Source organism: Phocoena sinus, chromosome 3, assembly GCF_008692025.1.
Source record: "Phocoena sinus isolate mPhoSin1 chromosome 3, mPhoSin1.pri, whole genome shotgun sequence".
In the NCBI taxonomy this organism is placed as follows: Eukaryota; Metazoa; Chordata; class Mammalia; order Artiodactyla; family Phocoenidae; genus Phocoena; species Phocoena sinus.
Window position 1 is genome coordinate 58,495,712 of NC_045765.1, and position 19,517 is coordinate 58,515,228.

Sequence of the window (19,517 nt, forward strand, 5' to 3'; positions counted from 1 at the left end):
AATCACTATGTTGTACAGATGAAACTAATATTGTATGTTAATTATAACTCAAAAATTTTTTTGTTTTAAAAAAAGAATGAAAGCTGACACATGCTGAGCTCTGACTTTATGCCAGGCATTGCTATAAGCATTTTATGTGAGTTCTCTCATTTTATCTTCATTGTAGCTCTACAAGTGAGGGACTGTTATTACCTTCATTTTATAGGTGATAAAACTAAGGGACACATTGGGGAATGGAATATTTGGAATTAAAACACAAAAAGTTTGACAAGAAGTGCTATGTACTCTGCTATGAGCCTAGGAAAAAACAAAGCTCGAGACCTTACACAGGAACCTTAGACATCTATCATCTTCTGAACTTTCACTGCTGATAGTAAGAACCTAATTACTTCTGCATTTTACATATTGAAAATATTTTGATATGTACATAACTTTTTTCAGATTACAAGTATTTACCCATTGAACCAAATGTTGTGCATAATATCCTCCAGAAGTGATAAAGCTCTCTAATAATGTGTACACTGCAGGTTAGATTCTTCATAAAACATCATCTTATCCCATCATTTCTGAAGAGCTGATTCTGACCTGTCTTCAATTATATATCTATAAAATAATTAGCTCATGTCCTCCATATATATGACTGTTGTACTGTCATTAGCACATTTTTAAAAATATGCGGGTTTTTTTATGAGCTCATCATAGTGGAAACAAGTACATAGTTCATGTCACAATTTATCTTGGTTATGTATTCAAAACAAATATAATAAGAATTCAACTCCATCATTATCAACTAAAAGCCACAACCCAGTAGTCTTCATAAAGTATTTTATAATTAAGAGTATCTTATTCTGCACTGCTTCACTGATCACGATGATGAGGATCCCAATCAAAGGAGTATTATCAGTGTCAGAGCTAATCTTCTAACTCTGGGATTGTGTAAGACACTTTTGTTGGCTTCACATTTTTTTTCTACAAAAAAATGTAATACTAAATAGCTCTTAATTTATTAACATTTTATGCAAAATGAGTTAAATGTATTTGTTGCTGATTCTAATTAAAAATAACATTCCCTTGCCCTCAAGACTGCAAAATTTTTAAAGAAAAAGTCTTCATGTTAAGGAAATTTCTTTTTAAAATAGTATTTTATCCAATAAACCACAATCATTAACATTGGAGAGCTTGTGTAGAGGCTTATAGGAATCAAATTAGTTTGTTGTCAAGCTTTTTAGAGTTTTAACTAGATAATTAACTTCTCTTGAACAAGGAGGGGAGGAAGAACAGTCAAACTTATTATGCATCTCTTAAATGCATGCATTTGGAAAAAAGCATTGTTACCCATTTTCACCCACCATTTACATACAAGAAGACTGAGATTCAGTAAGGTTATTATGCTCAAGGTGACACAGTTAATAAGTGAATCAAAATTCCGGGGTCTTTTCCCACATACCATGTTATATGCAGAGAAAATGCTAGTAGCATGTTAATGAACCAATGTAATCTGATTTGCATATAAACCTAGAATGACATTGTGCAAAATATATTGAAGCCAACTCTTTAATCCTAAGTATACAGACTGTCAGTTGTTAACCATGAGTTGGTTTCAAACAATAAGGCTTCTGATTCATTGTTCAGTGACCCAGATAGATCCTGGGAGTAATCCTGGTTTCTCTCACACAGGTAATATTTCAATTAAGGAGGTTTCTCTCCATTGAGGCCATCAAAATACCTTGGTGTTTAAAAATCATAGATCATTTGTTAACAAAGCAACTGGTGAGAGGGTGGAATGTGGGGAAATGGGTTTTTGCATTAGGAATTTCCTTTCAAAAAGTGGAAAGTTACAAATGAAAGCTAACCCTTTTAAAGTCTTTTTACTAGTATCAGACTTGCTCTACATCACTGACCTCTTCCTGACCCGAGACAATGGCTAAAAGATCAAGAAACAAAAGGTTACATTTAGAAAATGTATCTCTCACAGAAGACAAAGTGGGGTGTGACCTTAAAGCTTATTAAAGTAAACTACTTCTGTTATTCTTAAGGTTCCTCTGGTTTTAGTTTTCTTCTCAACTCCTTCCCTCTGTAAACACACACAGATACAACAGGTAGAAAACCAGTTCATTCCTCATTTTTCATTTAACAGATGAATATTCTGCTTCGGGAGCCAGAACCTGCTACCTTATATAATTGAGGTGTGTGTGTGTGTGTGTGTGCGTGTGCGTGTGCGTGTGCGTGTGTGTGTGTGTTATGCGCCGTTCTGGGGCTTGAGTGAGGGCCGGCAGAAATCCTTAGGAGCTGTGGTAGGAAGGCAGAGTTGCTACCTCCCTTTCAAAGCTACTGGAGAGGGGGTGGGGACTATAAGAACCCATCACCACACCGCGTGCCAGTCTCACACACGGATCCCTCTCCGTCATGTTCCCTGGGAAATCTCCCCCAGATTAGGAAAAGAACAGTAAAGCGGGTCTACCACGGAAGGCGAGTTTTTACTATTACAACAAACACAAAGGACACTGGAGTGCGCTTTCACATCCTCTCAACTCCACTCACTCGACCAGCTTCATACTTCAGCACCACGGAGAGTGGCATCTATTCGGCTACCACCCATGGGGAGCCAGATTCCCACGACTCAACACCGGATTCCGGTCATCTAGAGAAGGACAAGCCTGCGTATTTCACCCTCAATGTAAGCAGCTATGATGATTCTTTCATAATGATTTTTCCAGTACAGCTTGTTTTCTCGCTGAAATATGGAATTAAACTTTTATTAGCCCTCTCCCTCTTGTGCATTGCTTAGATTTTTAGATGTAAATCTGGATCTGAAGTCTCTTATTTGCTGGGTTGGTAGAGAATTTTTTTGTTTACTTTTTCATTGAAAGTCTAAGTTTACAAAGCCTTTTAGAAATAGGCAACTCATGCTGGTAGCCCAGCCGTTTTGTGCTAGAGTGTAGTTTTATTCCTATAAGAGAGTATGCATGTTGTCTCTTCTCCTCCTACTTCACTACTGAGAGCTTTTTGATTTTTTGTGGTTGTATTTATCTTAATATAAATACAGGGGTATGAGGAGGAAAAAGCTATATCCTCATAAGTTGCCACCACTAAAGAACTACAGGTGGGAAGGAGGCTATTACCTTTCGTTCCTTTTCGTTGTTGAAAGCATGTCCTTTAGACAACCATTTCAGCATAACAAATATGCTTTTAATAAAAGAGATGTAATCTGTCAGGGCTTTGACACAAGCTTTGAAACTCTGGAACACAGAACCTCCCTCTTTAACTTTGAAGTTGTAAATTCACTTAAGTATAACTGGGTAGACATAACCAGGATGCTACTGCCATTAATTGCGACTTAAAGGCTTAATGGATTTAGGGTAGATTTGAAAGAGGCAATAATGAATGACCCTGTCTGGTGGCATTCAGTGAATTTTTGCCTCAGAATGCCACCTGCTGGTGGGTCCTATTTCTGAAGCACTGGGCACACATCAGATTTATGAATGAATTCACATCAAATCCAGAATATTCATTATGGATATGATTCAAACTCACTCTCTAAGATCTTTTAAACAATGACATTGGTTCAATTATTTAACAATTTACTAAGGTTCTATGTCACAATTATAAGTTCAAAACAATTATTTCTAAAAACACTTGAGCTAACTCCTTTAGGCAGTAATTAACCCAGAAAAAATTCAAAACTATGTGAAGCCTCATTGAGGCTAATTACACATGCATGTGGTAGCCTGGATGAGAGGATCTCTTGCTTAGGAAAAGCAATCAACACTGCCCCCCACCCCCAGATAAATGTTCAGCATGTTACTTTTCTCAGTATTGCATTTCATGATTTAAGAGCCTCTCTTACTTTTTTGGTACTAGATGTTTATTTCAGACTCTTTTGTCACAGAGGTCAATAAACAATCAAAAGGTTACACATATCTATTGTATTCCAAGACAAATCTTCGGAGGAAAAAAAATATGTAACTATTAGAACTTACTGTTTCAGCTCTACCTGGAGCTATACACAATGAGATATAGATATTCAGTTTCACAACTCCCTAGTTCCAAAGAGACCACTGAGGATTTTAAAAAAAAATGAAATAAAAGAAGCACACACAAAGCACTAGTTATACTTGCATGGCTAATACATAGGGTAGTTTGAAAATACTGAGAATAACCTCTTCTCTAAATGATGGTATTTGGTGAAAGATAAATGGATGATAAAATCATTTATTAACATTCAGGAACACTGGATAATGTTTTTCAATCCAAGATGCAATGGCAAAAAAAAATCCCACCTTAGCAGAAGTGTTTGGAAAGTATGTCTCAATATCATGTATTGTAATGAGTAGCAGAAGGATACTTTGCTTCTTTCCTGTAGAACCTGACTGGCAAGGAATATGAACTCACGTATATTCATGGAGTAAATAAGTGAATATCTTTTTTACTCAAAATATATGTGTTGCACAAGCAAATTATTTTCACTAGCTTAGGTGGGAACTTGAATGCTTTGAATCCACAGTTATTATAAATGTATTAAGCTAAAATAGTTAATATTATTCAATTATTACTAGAGCACTTACTAAACTGTAATTTATACGTACTATCTCACCTCAACTTTGACAAAATAAGGAAGATGATACTTTAGGAATAAGTTGGATGCCTTTAGAAATACATTAAAAAACATTTAGGAGTATTCTGAAGCAGTGGGAACACCTGCTTCAGTCATCTGCCCAAGTCACCCACAAGACTTAATACACCCTCTGATATGAGCAGTCTCACCTAGCAACTTATGGGCCATTATTTATAGTGGAGCTAATTGGAAACTAATTTTTCCTTTGCAACTCATACCTTATTTTAAAAGTTGTCAGTTACAAACAGGGAACAGTATTTATAGGATTACATGGCTCCTGTATTTGTAAGAAAGAGGACACTAGTAAACATTAATACCTCTGTTTTATTGGCCTTCTTTAATAACCAACCCAAATTCAAGTATTTAAGAATTAAGCTATTTGACCATGCACCGTATGCCAAGCATTGGTGCATGTAAACAAGTAATTCCCCTGCCCTCAAGGATCCTGCACTCTAGAGGGAAAATTTACAGTCTAAGGAAATTTAGAAAAAATGCATGAGGAAGATGGACGGCAGTGGCATACCAGCTAAAAGCACAGGCTTTGAAATCAGACAGATTAGACTCCTAACAGTAGGTCTACCACTCACAAATTATTCAGCCTCACAAGTTGTATAGGCAAAAGCGGTTAATTTACCTGAGCTTCACTTTATCATCTGTTAAATGGGAATGACAATAGCAAATATATCATATAGTTTATGAGGATTTAAAGTGATAATGCATGTAAAGTACTCAGCATGGTGCCTGCAATGTGGTTAATGTGTAATAAGTGTTAATCATTATGATTAGTCATTAAGGACAATAGCCAAGCTTATCATACGATTTGTGTGAATTTAAAACAATTCATATAAAGCAGTTAGCACAGTTATCTGGCACATGGCAAATGTGTAATATATGTTACCTCTAGCTATTATTTAGAAAAATAGCTAAGCTTTATATATCAGTGTAGAGTAAAATGTAAGCCAATTTATAATCATTTACTTAAATGTACTGATATGTAAGGTGTTCATCATTATTGTCATGGACATTTGTATAAGGCTTTACAGTATCCAGGGCATTTGATACACATTATTTCATCTTGACTGTAGTCTTGAGGCCCATGGAGGGTGGATTTTAACACTTCCTTTCTACTGGCAAGGGAACTGAGGTTTAGGAGAAAACTCGAAATCACTTGACTATTTCATCACTGTTGCTCTGAACTAAAACTCACAATATGTACACTTGAAAGAGGATGTACAGACCAGAACTAGGTTTTCCTGGATGGCTGACCTGACTCCTGGATTTTATTTGGTTCTAAGTTGTGGAATGTTACAGACTAAATTGGTTTCAGGCTTGGATAATTTCTACAAAGACCTATGGTGCATGTAGCAATTTTATAAAAACTACGACAAATATCGCTAAAAAGACATTGTGATTAAGTGTGGCCTTTGCTTCACCAGTAATTAACCACAGTCCCTGTCTCCAAAAGGCGCTGTGGTCATGCTCTTTTGCAGCGGGACTTAGGGTGTAGAATTCATACTTTTTATGGATCACTGACATCTGGCTTCCTTCAGACTGGCTGATGCATCTGTAAGAGCAGCTTGATAAAAATAGCAACCAAGGGATCAAGAGGGAGTTTAATAATCAGTTCTCCTCTCAAATATGGTTTTGTTTCCACTGAAACCCTTCTTCTCAATGACATCAAATGTCAATGTATGCATTTATGGAAAATGGAAAAGATACACAGTATCTTAATTGAGGTGTTTGATGAGTTTGATCACTTATCTCAATAATATATGCAAGTAAAAAGGCATGTGCATTCAAAGTTCATTTTTAAGAAAAAAATTAAAGAAGGGGCAATTAAATGCTAACTGCATTTTAGGGAGAATCATTTTGCTCATTATTGGCAGTAAAACTGACAGGATCCCCAGAGTCCAACAGAGCAACACATCTGATTCATGAGTGTGAGCTTTGTCCTCCAGCTATTGTGGACCAAATGACTATCTTTCTGACATATCATCTTTTGTGGAGTCTTTCCAACCCATATGAAAAGTATGGCTAAAGCCTGATTATCTATTGTGTCAAGATTAAATGGCAAGGATACAGTGGCTAAGTATTTTCATAGGTATATAAATGTTTAAATGGGGGAAATAGGGAGAGGTTGGTAAAAGGGTACAAACTTTCAGCTATAAGATGAATAAGGTCTGAAGATCTAATGTAAAACATGGTAACTATAGTTGATAACACTGTATTATATAATTGAAATCTGCTAAGAGAGGACTTAAATGTTCTAACCAAAACATATAAATATATATCAAATCACCACAATGTGGACTTTAAATATTTTATAATTTTGTCAATTACACCTTAACAAAGCTGAAAAAATAAAACAAGTGTTTTGAAAGTATCATTAGAATAGAAATCGGAGCTAATAAGACTCCCAGTGAGGCTAAAAGGCCTCCATCAATATCTGAATCAATTCACGTAGCTCCAGGGTTTGCTGTGAAACCCCTTATGTTAAGAGTAATCCCATGGAGTAGGAATGTCCCAGTATACTCTTGTATGCATACATGATTTGAAGGCCCATAATGTTTCATCAACACCAGATTCTGTAAGGAAAGGAGCTGAACTGACAATTCTGTGAGCATCCAAATGTAAGTCAAAGCTGAGGTATTTAAGGATGGGAAAGAAAGGCTTGTTTATTTCTTACTATATCTGAGTGTCTGCTTTCAAGGTCATTCAGGAAAACGAATGGGAAGTAATAAAGACATTTTAACTTCTGACAAATACTAGCCACACACATTTTTTTTTCTTTGATAAAACATGATTATTACAGAAACATCAAGATTTATATGATGTGCAACTCTTGCACAGAAATTATCTGCCCTGAGGTTTAGTCATTTTGCTTCATCTACCTCAGTTTCTCCACCTGAAAATGAGAACGTTAACACCTTGTTTTTTATGTTTGTTTGTTTATTTAATGAAGGGAATTAACGAACGATGCTTTAACATCCTTTAAGTTTGTAGGCTACAGCGTCTATGACATCCATATGGACTCTGAATTTAGATTGGGTACTTATGTGTTCCTTGAGAAATTTTTCTCTGCTCTGACTCGGTTCAGTAGTTATTATATTTCCTTTGAATTAAACTCTCCACGGCTCACTGATGTGTAACAGTTGTGTACTTTTAACCTTGGCACCTGACCTATTCTCCCTCCTGAGCAGACCTCCAGTGGAAAAGTGATGTGGAATGAAGCTCAAGCTCCAGCTCCTGCTAGGACAGTTACTGTTACATCTCTGAAACACTGCTCAGGTGCTCTTGAGTCTTTTCTCAGGTTGAGCTGTGACGGCAAGTCCAGAGAGGTGCTCCTGAGAAGGGAGAAGCCTCATCATAGGACAGGCTGAGAAATTCCATGAGAAAGAGTTTTAGTCTTTTGTGGGCTTAATTCCCACCTGAGTGTGTGTCCCCAGATAACAGACCTTGAAACTGAGTTCACATCCTCTTCTGAAACAAGGCCCTTTGGGGACACAAATGAGGTGACTGCTTAGCTTTCAACAAAGTTACCTCCTCTCCTTCTAAAAGAACTTATAATAATAAACACTATGCCCAATTTGTGAGTCTTTCCCTCTCCTGTAAAGATCTCTTTTGGAATCCCAATCTACGGTCTGCGTTGGCATCAACGAGCACCCTCCCTCCCTGGAATGATGGCAGTGTTGAGAGAAATGGGCTCAGGAGGGGCTCATAAACTTGAATCCTGGGAATCCTCCCTAGCAATTTTTTATCAACGTACAATTTAGAAAAGTGGATGGCAGTTCAGAAGCTCTTCCTAAAGAAGAGAGGAGCACTCTATCAGGATTTATCACCCACAGTTGCCTTTTTTTTGTGTGGTACGCGGGCCTCTCACTGCTGTGGCCTCTCCTGTTGCGGAGCACAGGCTCCGGATGCGCAGGCTCAGTGGCCATGGCTCACGGGCCCAGCTGCTCCGCGGCATGTGGGGTCTTCCCGGACCGGGGCACGAACCCGTGTCCCCTGCATCGGCAGGCGGACTCTCAACCACTGCGCCACCAGGGAAGCCCCCACAGTTGCCTTTTGAAGGAGTTGCCCATCATTATTCCTTTTACTTTTTTGCAAATGAAGAAGCTGCTCCACTGAATCGTTTAGCAGCTTCTCTCAAGAAGTGTGACTCAGGCCTAAGCAGGATCAGGGTACAAAGTCTGACCTCCAAGTCTCTGCTTTTTACCAGATTGGGGCCCCAAAAGGAGCTAACACCAGAAGGGTTTGAGCACGTCAGAAGGTAAAATGAGCAGAAAACTAAATAGAGCCCAAATTTTTGAAAATCACAAGACTGAATGACAATACTTTTTTTTTTTAATCTCAAAATACTAGGTATATTTTAAAAGCCTTCTTCTGTGACTACTTTTGTTTATCTTTTACAAATGACTTCAGTGAAGTACTCAATGCACGGAGACATGACCAATAACAAAAAGACAACTGGGAAGATGGAAAATAGTTCAAAACCAACCCCCAAGTGCTTACTCTTTAGAACAGATTCTTTCTTATTGAAATGTATGCCATTTTAATATTATTTGAATAATATGAGTGTGGGTAGACTAGAAAAAGAGGCTAGAAAATGTGGGCAGGGCCAACTGGAGAATAAAAAAGTTTGAGAGGTTCAAGTTTGTAGAGACTTAGGGACCTGGTCCAGACTCTCTATTTTACAGTTAAAGCATCTTGAACTGGGAACCTGCTCAAGGAGTCCAAGTGAGCTAGAGATGGGATATCCAGCTCAAGCTCAAATTACATGACAGCTATTATTATCTCCAGTCTGCCATTTTAAAACCCTGACAAACTAAAAGGTTCAGTAACTTGTCCAGAGTCACAAGGCTGGCAAAAGGTGGAGCCAGGATTCCAACTCTAGACCTTTCAACTTGAAAGCCTGTCTCTCAGCCCACTTGTCTCAAGATCTTCGTCTGAGATTGCTGTGAGCGGGAGCGGGCAACACGGAGGCTCAGAGCACGGTCGGAGCCCAGACCTGCCGGAGCCGGGCGTGGGGTGGCAGCCTCGGGTCTCCCGGAACCATGGTGAAGGTGGGAAACAATTTCACGGAGAAGGGCACCAAGCAGCCGCTGCTGAAGGATGGCTTCGACACCATACCCCTGATGATGCCCCTTGATGTCAATCAGCTGCAGTTCCCGCCCCTGGATAAGGTGGTCATGAAAACGAAGACTGAAAATGAACCTGACCAAAATAAAGGCAAAGCACGTCCTCCCAAGATAGCCAAGTTCACTGTCAGCATCACTGAGGGTGTTACCAAGAGGTTCAAGGTGTCTGTGCTGGTCTTCTTTGCCCTGGTCTTTCTCACCTGTGTCATCTTCCTGGTCATCTACAAGGTGTACGACTATGACCATGCCTATCCCGATGGCTTCACCCTCAAGAACACCCAGTGCATCCCAGGAGGCTTGGAGAGCTACTATGCGGAGCAAGACTCCACGCCCAGGAGAAATTTTACACCGTCATCAACCACCACAACCTGGCCAAGCAGAGCATCACCCGCTCGGTGTCGCCGTGGATGTCAGTTCTGTCGGAAGAGAAGCTCTCAGAGCAGGAGACTGAGGCTGCTGAGAAATCTGCTTAGCGAGATGGGCAGGTTCCTTACAGTGTCACTGGAAGGTAACAAAGGGACTCTGAGGGACATTTCATTAAATGTAATTACTGATAATTTAGAGGTTACTCAGGTATGGTGCAACTGCTTCTGTTTGCTAATGCTGCTTGGCAAATACAGCTTGCTGCAGACCACCATGGCATAAAATCAAGGGCATATCAGCATTGCTTAAAGAGCTCTGACACCACTTGCCATGTTAAAGAATCTTAATTTAGCGACTTTACTGGGATTTATTGGATGCTGTCAAAAAATAAATTTACACTGGATATGCAAGGGATTCAACTTCAGATAAATATGCATTTTGTGGGATTGTTTTTTTTTTAAACTACCTTGCCGTTTGCAAACCTGACTCCATAGCCATATCTAGAGTGATCCCTTGCTTTGCTAAGCGCAAGATGTACTGCACGTTTCTTCCTACCGCCCGCCAATGGCAATAGTGCCAATGGTCAAGATGCACCATAGTGAGCAGCAGAGGGAAGGAAGGAAAGATGCCATCAGGTCACAGTTGTGCCCTCGCCTGCCCCGTGCTCACTACTGAGTGTACAGGCGCTGCAGCAGGTCGGCTCGGGCCGTGGTCACTGCTGTGGGCAGAAGGCTCCCTCTCAGTACAGAGGGCGCCCACTGGGCAGGGGAGCCATGTTTCCCTCAATGCATGTGGAATGGGTCAGAGCATGTGAGGTGGGGACTCTAGGAAGAAGGGATCCGGGCCCACAGGTTGCAGAACCCATCTCCCTGTAGTTAGTCCGTCTGCTCTGTGATGGGCTGAGTAGGAATGAAACCTACTGGCCCTTTTGTTCACATCTATTACAAATAAGTTTGCACCAACAGCCGTATTAGCTACTTAGTTTTAATTAGCTGGGTGAGAAAAGTGAAAGTGTAATTGCTGGTAAGCCAAGGCTACTTTAATTTTTATTTTGTGGGACAGATGGAACTCCTTTGATGTGAGAGACAGGCAGGAAGAGGGGGAAGATGGCGGAAGAGTAAGACGCGGAGATCACCTTCCTCCCCACAGATACATCAGAAATACACCTACACATGGAACGACTCGTACAGAACACCTACTGAACGCTGGCAGAAGACCTCAGACCTCCCAAAAGGCAAGAAACTCCCCCACGTTCCTGGGTAGGGCAAAAGAAAAAAGAATAAACAGAGACAAAAGAATAGGGACGGGACCTGCACCAGTGGGAGGGAGCTGTGAAGGAGGAAAGGTTTCCACACACTTGGAAGCCCCTTCGCAGGTGGAGACTGCGCGTGGCGGAGTGGGGAAGCTTCAGAGCCACAGAGGAGAGCACAGCAACAGGGGTGCGGAGGGCAAAGCGGAGAGATTCCTGCACAGAGGACCGGTGCCAACCAGCACTCACCAGCCCGAGAGGCTTGTCTGCTCCCCCGATGGGGCGGGCGGGGGCTGGGAGCTGAGGCTCGGGCTTCGGAGGTCGGAGGTCGGATCCCAGGGAGAGGACTGGGGTTGGCGGCGTCAACACAGCCTGAAGGTGTTACTGCGCCACGGCTAGCCAGGAGGGAGTCCGGGAAAAGGTCTGGACCTGCCAAAGAGGCAAGAGACTTTTTCTTCCCTCTTTGTTTCCTGGTGCGCGAGGAGAGGGGATTAAGAGCCTGCTTAAAGGAGCTCCAGAGACGGGCGCGAGCCGTGGCTAACAGCGCAGACTCCAGAGACGGGCATGAGACGCCATGGCTGCTGCTGGAGCCACCAAGAAGCCTGTGTGCGAGCACAGGTCACTATCCACAAGTCCCTTCCCGGGAGCCTGTGCAGCCCGCCACTGCCAGGGTCCTGTGATCCAGGGACAACTTCCCCAGGAGAACGCACGGAGCGCCTCAGGCTGGTGCAACGTCATGCTGACCTCTGCCGCCACAGGCTCCCCCCTCAAACCGTGCCCCTCCGTCACCCCCGGCCTGAGTGAGCTAGAGTCCCCGAAGCAGCTGCTCCTTTAACCCCATCCCGTCTGAGCGAAGAAGAGACACCCACAGGCGACCTACACGCAGAGCCGGGGCCAAATCCAAAGCTGAACCCCCGGAGCTGTGCGAACAAAGAAGAGAAAGGGACATTTCTCCCAGCAGCCCCAGGAGCAGCGGATTAAATCTCCACAGTCAACTTGATGCACCCTGCATCTGCAGAATACCTGAATAGACAATGAATCATCCCAAATTGAGGAGGTGGACTTCGGAAACAACGATGTATTATTTCTTCCCCTTTTCCTCTATTTGTGAGTGTGTATGTGTATGCTTCTGTGTGAGATTTTGTATGTATAGCTTTGCTTTCACCATTTGTCCCAGGGTTCTGTCCGTCCAGTTTTTTTTTCTTCTTGTTTGTTTTTTTTACTTAAAAATTTTTTTCTTAATAATTATTTTTTATTTTTTATTTTAATAACTATTTTATTTTATCTTACTTTATTTTATCCTCTTTCTTTCTTTCTACTTTTTCTCCCTTTTATTCTGAGCCGTGTGGATGAGAGGCACTTGGTGCTGCAGCCAGGAGTCAGTGCTGTGCCTCTGAGGTGAGAGAGCCAATTTCAGGACACTGGTCCACAAGAGACCTCCCAACTCCACGTAACTTCAAATGGCAAAACTCTCCCAGAGATCTCCATCTCAACACCAACACCCAGCTTCACTCAACGACCAGCAAGCTACAGTGCTGGACACCCTATGCCAAACAACTAGCAAGACAGGAACACAACCCCCACCCATTAGCAGCGAGGCTGCCTAAAATCATACTAAGGCCACAGACACCCCAAAACACACCACCAGACGTGGAACTGCTCACCAGAAAGACAAGATCCAGCCTCATCCACCAGGACACAGGCACTAGTCCCCTCCACCAGGAAGCCTACACAACCCACTGAACCAACTTTAGCCACTGGGGACAGAGACCAAAAAATATGGGAACTACGAACCAGCAGCCTGCAAAAAGGAGACCCCAAACACAGTAAGATAAGCAAAATGAGAAGACAGAAGAATACACAGCAGATGAAAAAGCAAGGTAAAACCCCACCAGACCTAACAAATGAAAAGGAAATAGGGAGTCTACCTGAAAAAGTATTCAGAATAATGATAGTAAAGATGATCCAAAATCTCAGAAATAGCATAGAGAAAATGCAAGAAACATTTAACAAGGACCTAGAAGAACCAAAGAGGAAACAAGCAAGGATGAACAACACAATAAAGGAAATTAAAAATACTCTAAAAGGGATCAGTAGCAGAATAACTGAGGCAGAAGAACGGATAAGTGACCTGGAAGATAGAATAGTGGAAATAACTACTGCAGAGCAGAATAAAGAAAAAAGAATGAAAAGAACTGAGGACAGTCTCAGAGACCTCTGGGACAACATTAAATGCACCAACATTCGAATTATAGGGGTTCCAGAAGAAGAAGAGAAAAAGAAAGGGACTGAGAAAATACTTGAAGAGATTATAGTTGAAAACTTCCCTAATATGGGAAAGGAAATAGTTAATCAAGTCCAGGAATAACAGAGAGTCCCATACAGGATAAATCCAAGGAGAAACATGCCAAGATACATATTAATCAAACTGTCAAAAATTAAATACAAAGAAAACATATTAAAAGCAGCAAGGGAAAAATAACACACAAGGGAATCCCCATAAGGTTAACAGCTGATCTTTCAGCAGAAACTCTGCAGGCCAGAAGGGACTGGCAGGACATATTTAAAGTGATGAAGGAGAAAAACCTACAACCAAGATTACTCTACCCAGCAAGGATCTCATTCAGATTTGATGGAGAAATTAAAACCTTTACAGACAAGCAAAAGCTGAGAGAGTTCAGCACCACCAAACCAGCTTTACAACAAATGCTAAAGGAACTTCTCTAGGCAAGAAACACAAGAGAAGGAGAAGACCTACAATAACAAACCCAAAACAATTAAGACAATGGGAATAGGAACATACATATCGATAATTACCTTAAATATAAATGGATTAAATGCTCCCACCAAAAGACACAGATTGGCTGAGTGGATACAAAAACAAGACCCATATACATGCTGTCTACAAGAGACCCACTTCAGACCTAGGGACACATACACACTGAAAGTGAGGGGATGGAAAAAGATATTTCATGTAAATAGAAATCAAAAGGAAAGTGGAGCAGCAATTCCCATATCAGACAAAATAGACTTTAAAATAAAGACGATTAGAAGAGACAAAGAAGGACACTACATAATGATCAAGGGATCAATCCAAGAAGAAGATATAACAATTATAAATATTTATGCACCCAACATAGGAGCACCTCAATACATAAGGCAAATACTAACAGCCAAGAAGGGGAAATCGATGGTAACACATTCATAGTAGGGGACTTTAACACCCCACTTTCACGAATGGAGAGATGATCCAAAATGAAAATAAATAAGGAAACACAAGCTTTAAATGATACATTAAACAAGATGGACTTAATTGATATTTATAGGATATCCATCCAAAAACAACAGAATACACATTTTTCTCAAGTGCTCATGGAACATTCTCTAGGATAGATCATATCTTGGGTCACAAATCAAGCCTTGGTAAATTTAAGAAAATTGAAATTGTATCAAATATCTTTTCTGGCCACAACTCTATGAGACTAGATATCAATTACAGGAAACAATCTGTAAAAAATACAAACACACGGAGACGGCTTCCCTGGTGGCGCAGTGGTTGAGAGTCCACATGCCGATGCACAGGACGTGGGTTCGTGCCCCGGTCCGGAAAGATCCCACATGCCACGGAGTGCCTGGGCCCGTGAGCCATGGCCTCTGAGCCTGTGCGTCTGGAGCCTGTGCTCCGCAACAAGAGAGAACACAGCAGTGAGAGGCCCACGTACCGCCAAAAAAAAACAAAAAAAAACAAAAAAAACAAAAACACTTGGAGGCTAAACAATACACTACTTAATAATGAAGTGATCACTGAAGAAATCAAAGAGGAAATCAGAAAATACCTAGAAACAAATGACAATGGAGACAGGATGACCCAAAACCTATGGGATGCAGCAAAAGCAGTTCTAAGAAGGAAGTTTATAGCAATACAATCCTACCTTAAGAAACAGGAAACATCTCGAATAAACAACCTAACCTTGCACCTAAAGCAATTAGAAAAAGAAGAACAAAAAAACCCCAAAGTTAGCAGAAGGAAAGAAATCATAAAGATCAGATCAGGGCTTCCCTGGTGGCGCAGTGGTTGAGAGTCCGCCTGCCGATGCAAGGGGCACTGGTTCATGCCCCGGTCCGGGAAGATTCCACATGCCGCAGACCGGCTGGGCCGGTGAGCCATGGCTGCTGAGCCTGCGCATCCGGAGCCTGTGCTCCGCAACAGGAGAGGCCACAACAGTGAGAGTCCCGCGTAACACACACACACACACACAAAAAAGATCAGATCAGAAATAAATGAAAAAGAAATGAAGGAAACAATAGCAAAGATCAATAAAAGTAAAAGCTGGTTCTTTGACAAGATAAACAAAGTTGATAAACCATTAGCCAGACTCATCAAGAAAAAAAGGGAGAAGACTCAAATCAACAGAATTAGAAATGAAAAAGGAGAAGTAACAACTGACACTGCAGAAATATAAAACATCATGAGAGATGACTACAAGCATCTCTATGTCAATAAAATGGACAACCTGGAAGAAATAGACAAATTCTTAGAAATGCACAACCTGCCGAGACTGAATCAGGAAGAAATAGAAAATATGAACAGACCAATCACAAGCACTGAAATTGAAACTGTGATTAAAAATTTTCCAAAAAACAAAAGCCCAGAACCAGATGGCTTCACAGGCGAATTCTATCAAACATTTAGAGAAGAGCTAACACCTATCCTTCTCAAACTCTTCCAAAATATAGCAGAGGGAGGAACACTCCCAAACTCATTCTACGAGGCCACCATCACCCTGATACCAAAACCAGACAAGGATGTCACAAAGAAAGAAAACTACTGGCCAATATCAATGATGAACATAGATGCAAAAATCCTCAACAAAATACTAGCAAAGAGAATCCAACAGCACATTAAAAAGGATCACACACCATGATCAAGTGGGGTTTATTCCAGGAATGCAAGGTTCTTCAGTATACACAAATCAATCCACATGATACACCATATTAACAAATTGAAGGAGAAAAACCATATGATCATCTCAATAGATGCAGAAAAACCTTTTGACAAAATACACACACATTTATGATAAAAAACCCTCCAGAAAGTAGGCATAGAGGGAACTTTCCTCAACATAATAATGGCCATATATGACAAACCCACAGCCAACATCGTCCTCTATGGTGAAAAACTGAAACCATTTCCACTAAGATCAGGAACAAGAGAAGGTTGCCCACTCTCACCACTCTTATTCAACATAGTTTTGGAAGTTTTAGCCACAGCAATCAGAGAAGAAAAAGAAATAAAAGGAATGCAAATCGGAAAAGAAGAAGTAAAACTGTCACTGTTTGCAGCTGACATAATACTGTACATACAGAATCCCAAAGATGCTACCAGAAAACTACTAGAGCTAATCAATGAATGTGGTAAAGTAGCAGGATACAAAATTAATGTATAGAAATCTCTTGCATTCCTATACACTAATTTGAAAAATCTGAAAATGAAATTAAGAAAACACTCCCATTTATCATTGCAACAAAAAGAGTAAAATATCTAGGAATAAACCTACCTAAGAAGACAAAAGACCTGCATGCAGAAAATTATAAGACACTGATGAAAGAAATTAAAGATGATACAAATAGATGGAGAGATATACCATGTTCTTGGATTGGAAGAATGAACATTGTGAAAATGACTCTACTACCCAAAGCAACTGCAGATTCAATGCAATCCCTATCAAACTACCACTGGCATTTTTCACAGAACTAGAACAAAAAATTTCACAATTTGTATGGAAACACAAAATATCCAGAATAGCCAAAGCAATCTTGAGAACAAAAAATGGAGCTGGAGGTATCAGGCTCCCTGACTTCAGACTATACTACAAAGCTACAGTAATCAAGACAGTATGGTACTGGCAAAAAAAACAGAAATATAGATCAATGAAAGAGGATAGAATGCCCAGTGATAAACCCATGCACATATGGTCACCTTATCTTTGATAAAGGAGGCAAGAATATACAGTGGAGAAAAGACAGCCTCTTCAATAAGTGGTGCTGGGAAAACTGGACAGGTACATGTAAAAGTATAAGATTAGAACACTCCCTAACACCATACACAAAAATAAGCTCAAAATGGGTTAAAGATCTAAATGTAAGGCCAGAAACTATCAATCTCTTAGAGGAAAACATAGGCAGAACACTCTATGACATAAATCACAGCAAGATCCTTTTTGACCCACCTCCCAGAGAAATGGAAATAAAAACAAAAATAAACAAATGGGACCTAATGAAACTTAAAAGTTTTTGCCCAGCAAAGGAAACCATAAACAAGACTAACAGACAACCCTCAGAATGGGAGAAAATATTTGCAAATGATGCAACTGACAAAGGATTAATCTCCAAAATTTACAAGCAGCTCATGCAGCTCAATAACAAACCCAATCCAAAAATGGGCAGAAGACCTAAATAGACATTTCTCCAAAGAAGATATACACATTGTCAACTAATACATGAAAGAATGCTCAACATCATTAATCATTAGAGAAATGAAAATCAAAACTACAATGAGATATCATCCCACATCTGTCAGAATGGCCATCATCAAAAAATCTAGAAACAGGGCTTCCCTGGTGGCACAGTGGTTGAGAGTCCACCTGCCGATGCAGGCGACATGTGTTCGTGCCCCGGTCTGGGACAATCCCACATGCCGCAGAGTGGCTAGGCCCGTGAGCCATGGCTGCTGAGCCTGCGCATCCAGAGCCTGTGCTCTGCAATGGGAGAGGCCACCACAGTGAGAGGCCCGCATACCGCAAAAAAAAAAAAAAAAAAAATCTAGAAACAGTAAATGCTGGAGAGGGTGTGGAGAAAAGGGAACACTCTTGCACTGCTGGTGGGAATGTAAATTGATACAGCCGCTATGGAAAACAGTATGGAGGTTCCTTAAAAAAGTACAAATAGAACTACCATACGACCCAGCAATCCCACTACTGGGCATATACACTGAGAAAACTATAATTCAGAAAGAGTCATGTACCAAAATGTTCATTGCAGCTCTATTTATAATAGCCAGGAGATGGAAGCAACCTAAGTGTCCATCATCAGATGAATGGATAAAGAAGATGTGGCACATATATACAATGGAATATTACTCAGCCATAAAAAGAAATGAAATTGAGTTATTTGTAGTGAGGTGGATGGACCTAGAGTCTGTCATACAGAGTGAAGTCAGAAAGAGAAAAACAAATACTGTACGCTAACACATATATATGGAATCTAAGAAAAAAAAAAAGAAAGGGTCATTAAGAACCTAGGGATAAGATGGGAATAAAGACACAGACCTACTAGAGAATGGACTTGAGGATACGGGGAGAGGGAATGGTAAGCTGGGACAAAGTGAGAGAGTGGCATGGACATATATACACTACCAAACGTAAAATAGATAGCTAGTGGGAAGCAGCCGCATGGCACAGGGAGATTAGCTTGGTGCTTTGTGAGCACCTAGAGGGGTGGGATAGGGAGGGTGGGAGGGAGGGAGACGCAAGAGGGAAGAGATATGGGAACATATGTATATGTATAACTGATTCACTTTGTTATAAGGCAGAAAGTAACACACCATTGTAAAGCAATTATACTCCAATAAAGATGCTAAAAAGAAAAGAAACAGGCAGGAAAGCCTAGGAGGAGGGCTGGCGTCGCACCTTGCAAGTCCAATTATGACATTTTCATTCACAATCTTTTTAAGATAATTATGTTTCAACCTGAATCTTGACAGTAAAGTATATGTTTACGAAATTGCCAGTTAGATAAACTAAGTGTGTAAGATGATTAAACAGAAAAAAGACATTCATGGACATTTTTTCCACATTATTTAAATGTGTTATTTCTGGTGGACATGTCAAAAGTTTCACTGTTTTTTTAGACCAAAAATAAATGACAAATAGTGCAAGACCTGTTGCGAACAAGCATGGTGGTCATGGCCAACTCCTTTACTGTTTCCTGAAATGTGCTTCCAAAACATACAGTATATATGTGGAATCTAGAAAAGTGGTACAGATGAACCAGTTTGTAGGGCAGAAATAGAGACACAGATGTAGAGAACAAACGTATGGACACCAAGGGGGGAAGTGGGGCGTTACAGGGCGGGGATGGTGGTGGTGAGATG

The 19,517-nt window shown here is 40.6% G+C and overlaps 2 protein-coding genes across 2 annotated transcripts in view; both read left to right on the forward strand.

The window, feature by feature from the left end:
- Nucleotides 1-2,452: 2,452 nt before the first annotated feature.
- The window catches only part of TRPC7 (transient receptor potential cation channel subfamily C member 7), a 143,359-nt gene continuing 126,294 nt past the window's right edge, over nucleotides 2,453-19,517 (forward strand). The window contains exon 1 of the mRNA XM_032628614.1: nucleotides 2,453-2,677. Coding sequence (XP_032484505.1) covers nucleotides 2,676-2,677 — 2 coding nt within the window. The 5' untranslated portion in view covers nucleotides 2,453-2,675. The remainder of the gene's footprint in view (nucleotides 2,678-19,517) is intronic.
- On the forward strand, nucleotides 9,206-10,230 carry LOC116752041 (neuronal vesicle trafficking-associated protein 1-like). Its single transcript, XM_032628615.1, is given in 2 exon segments — nucleotides 9,206-10,078; nucleotides 10,081-10,230. Coding segments are annotated over 2 exon segments (555 nt in total). The 5' UTR covers nucleotides 9,206-9,669; the 3' UTR covers nucleotides 10,227-10,230.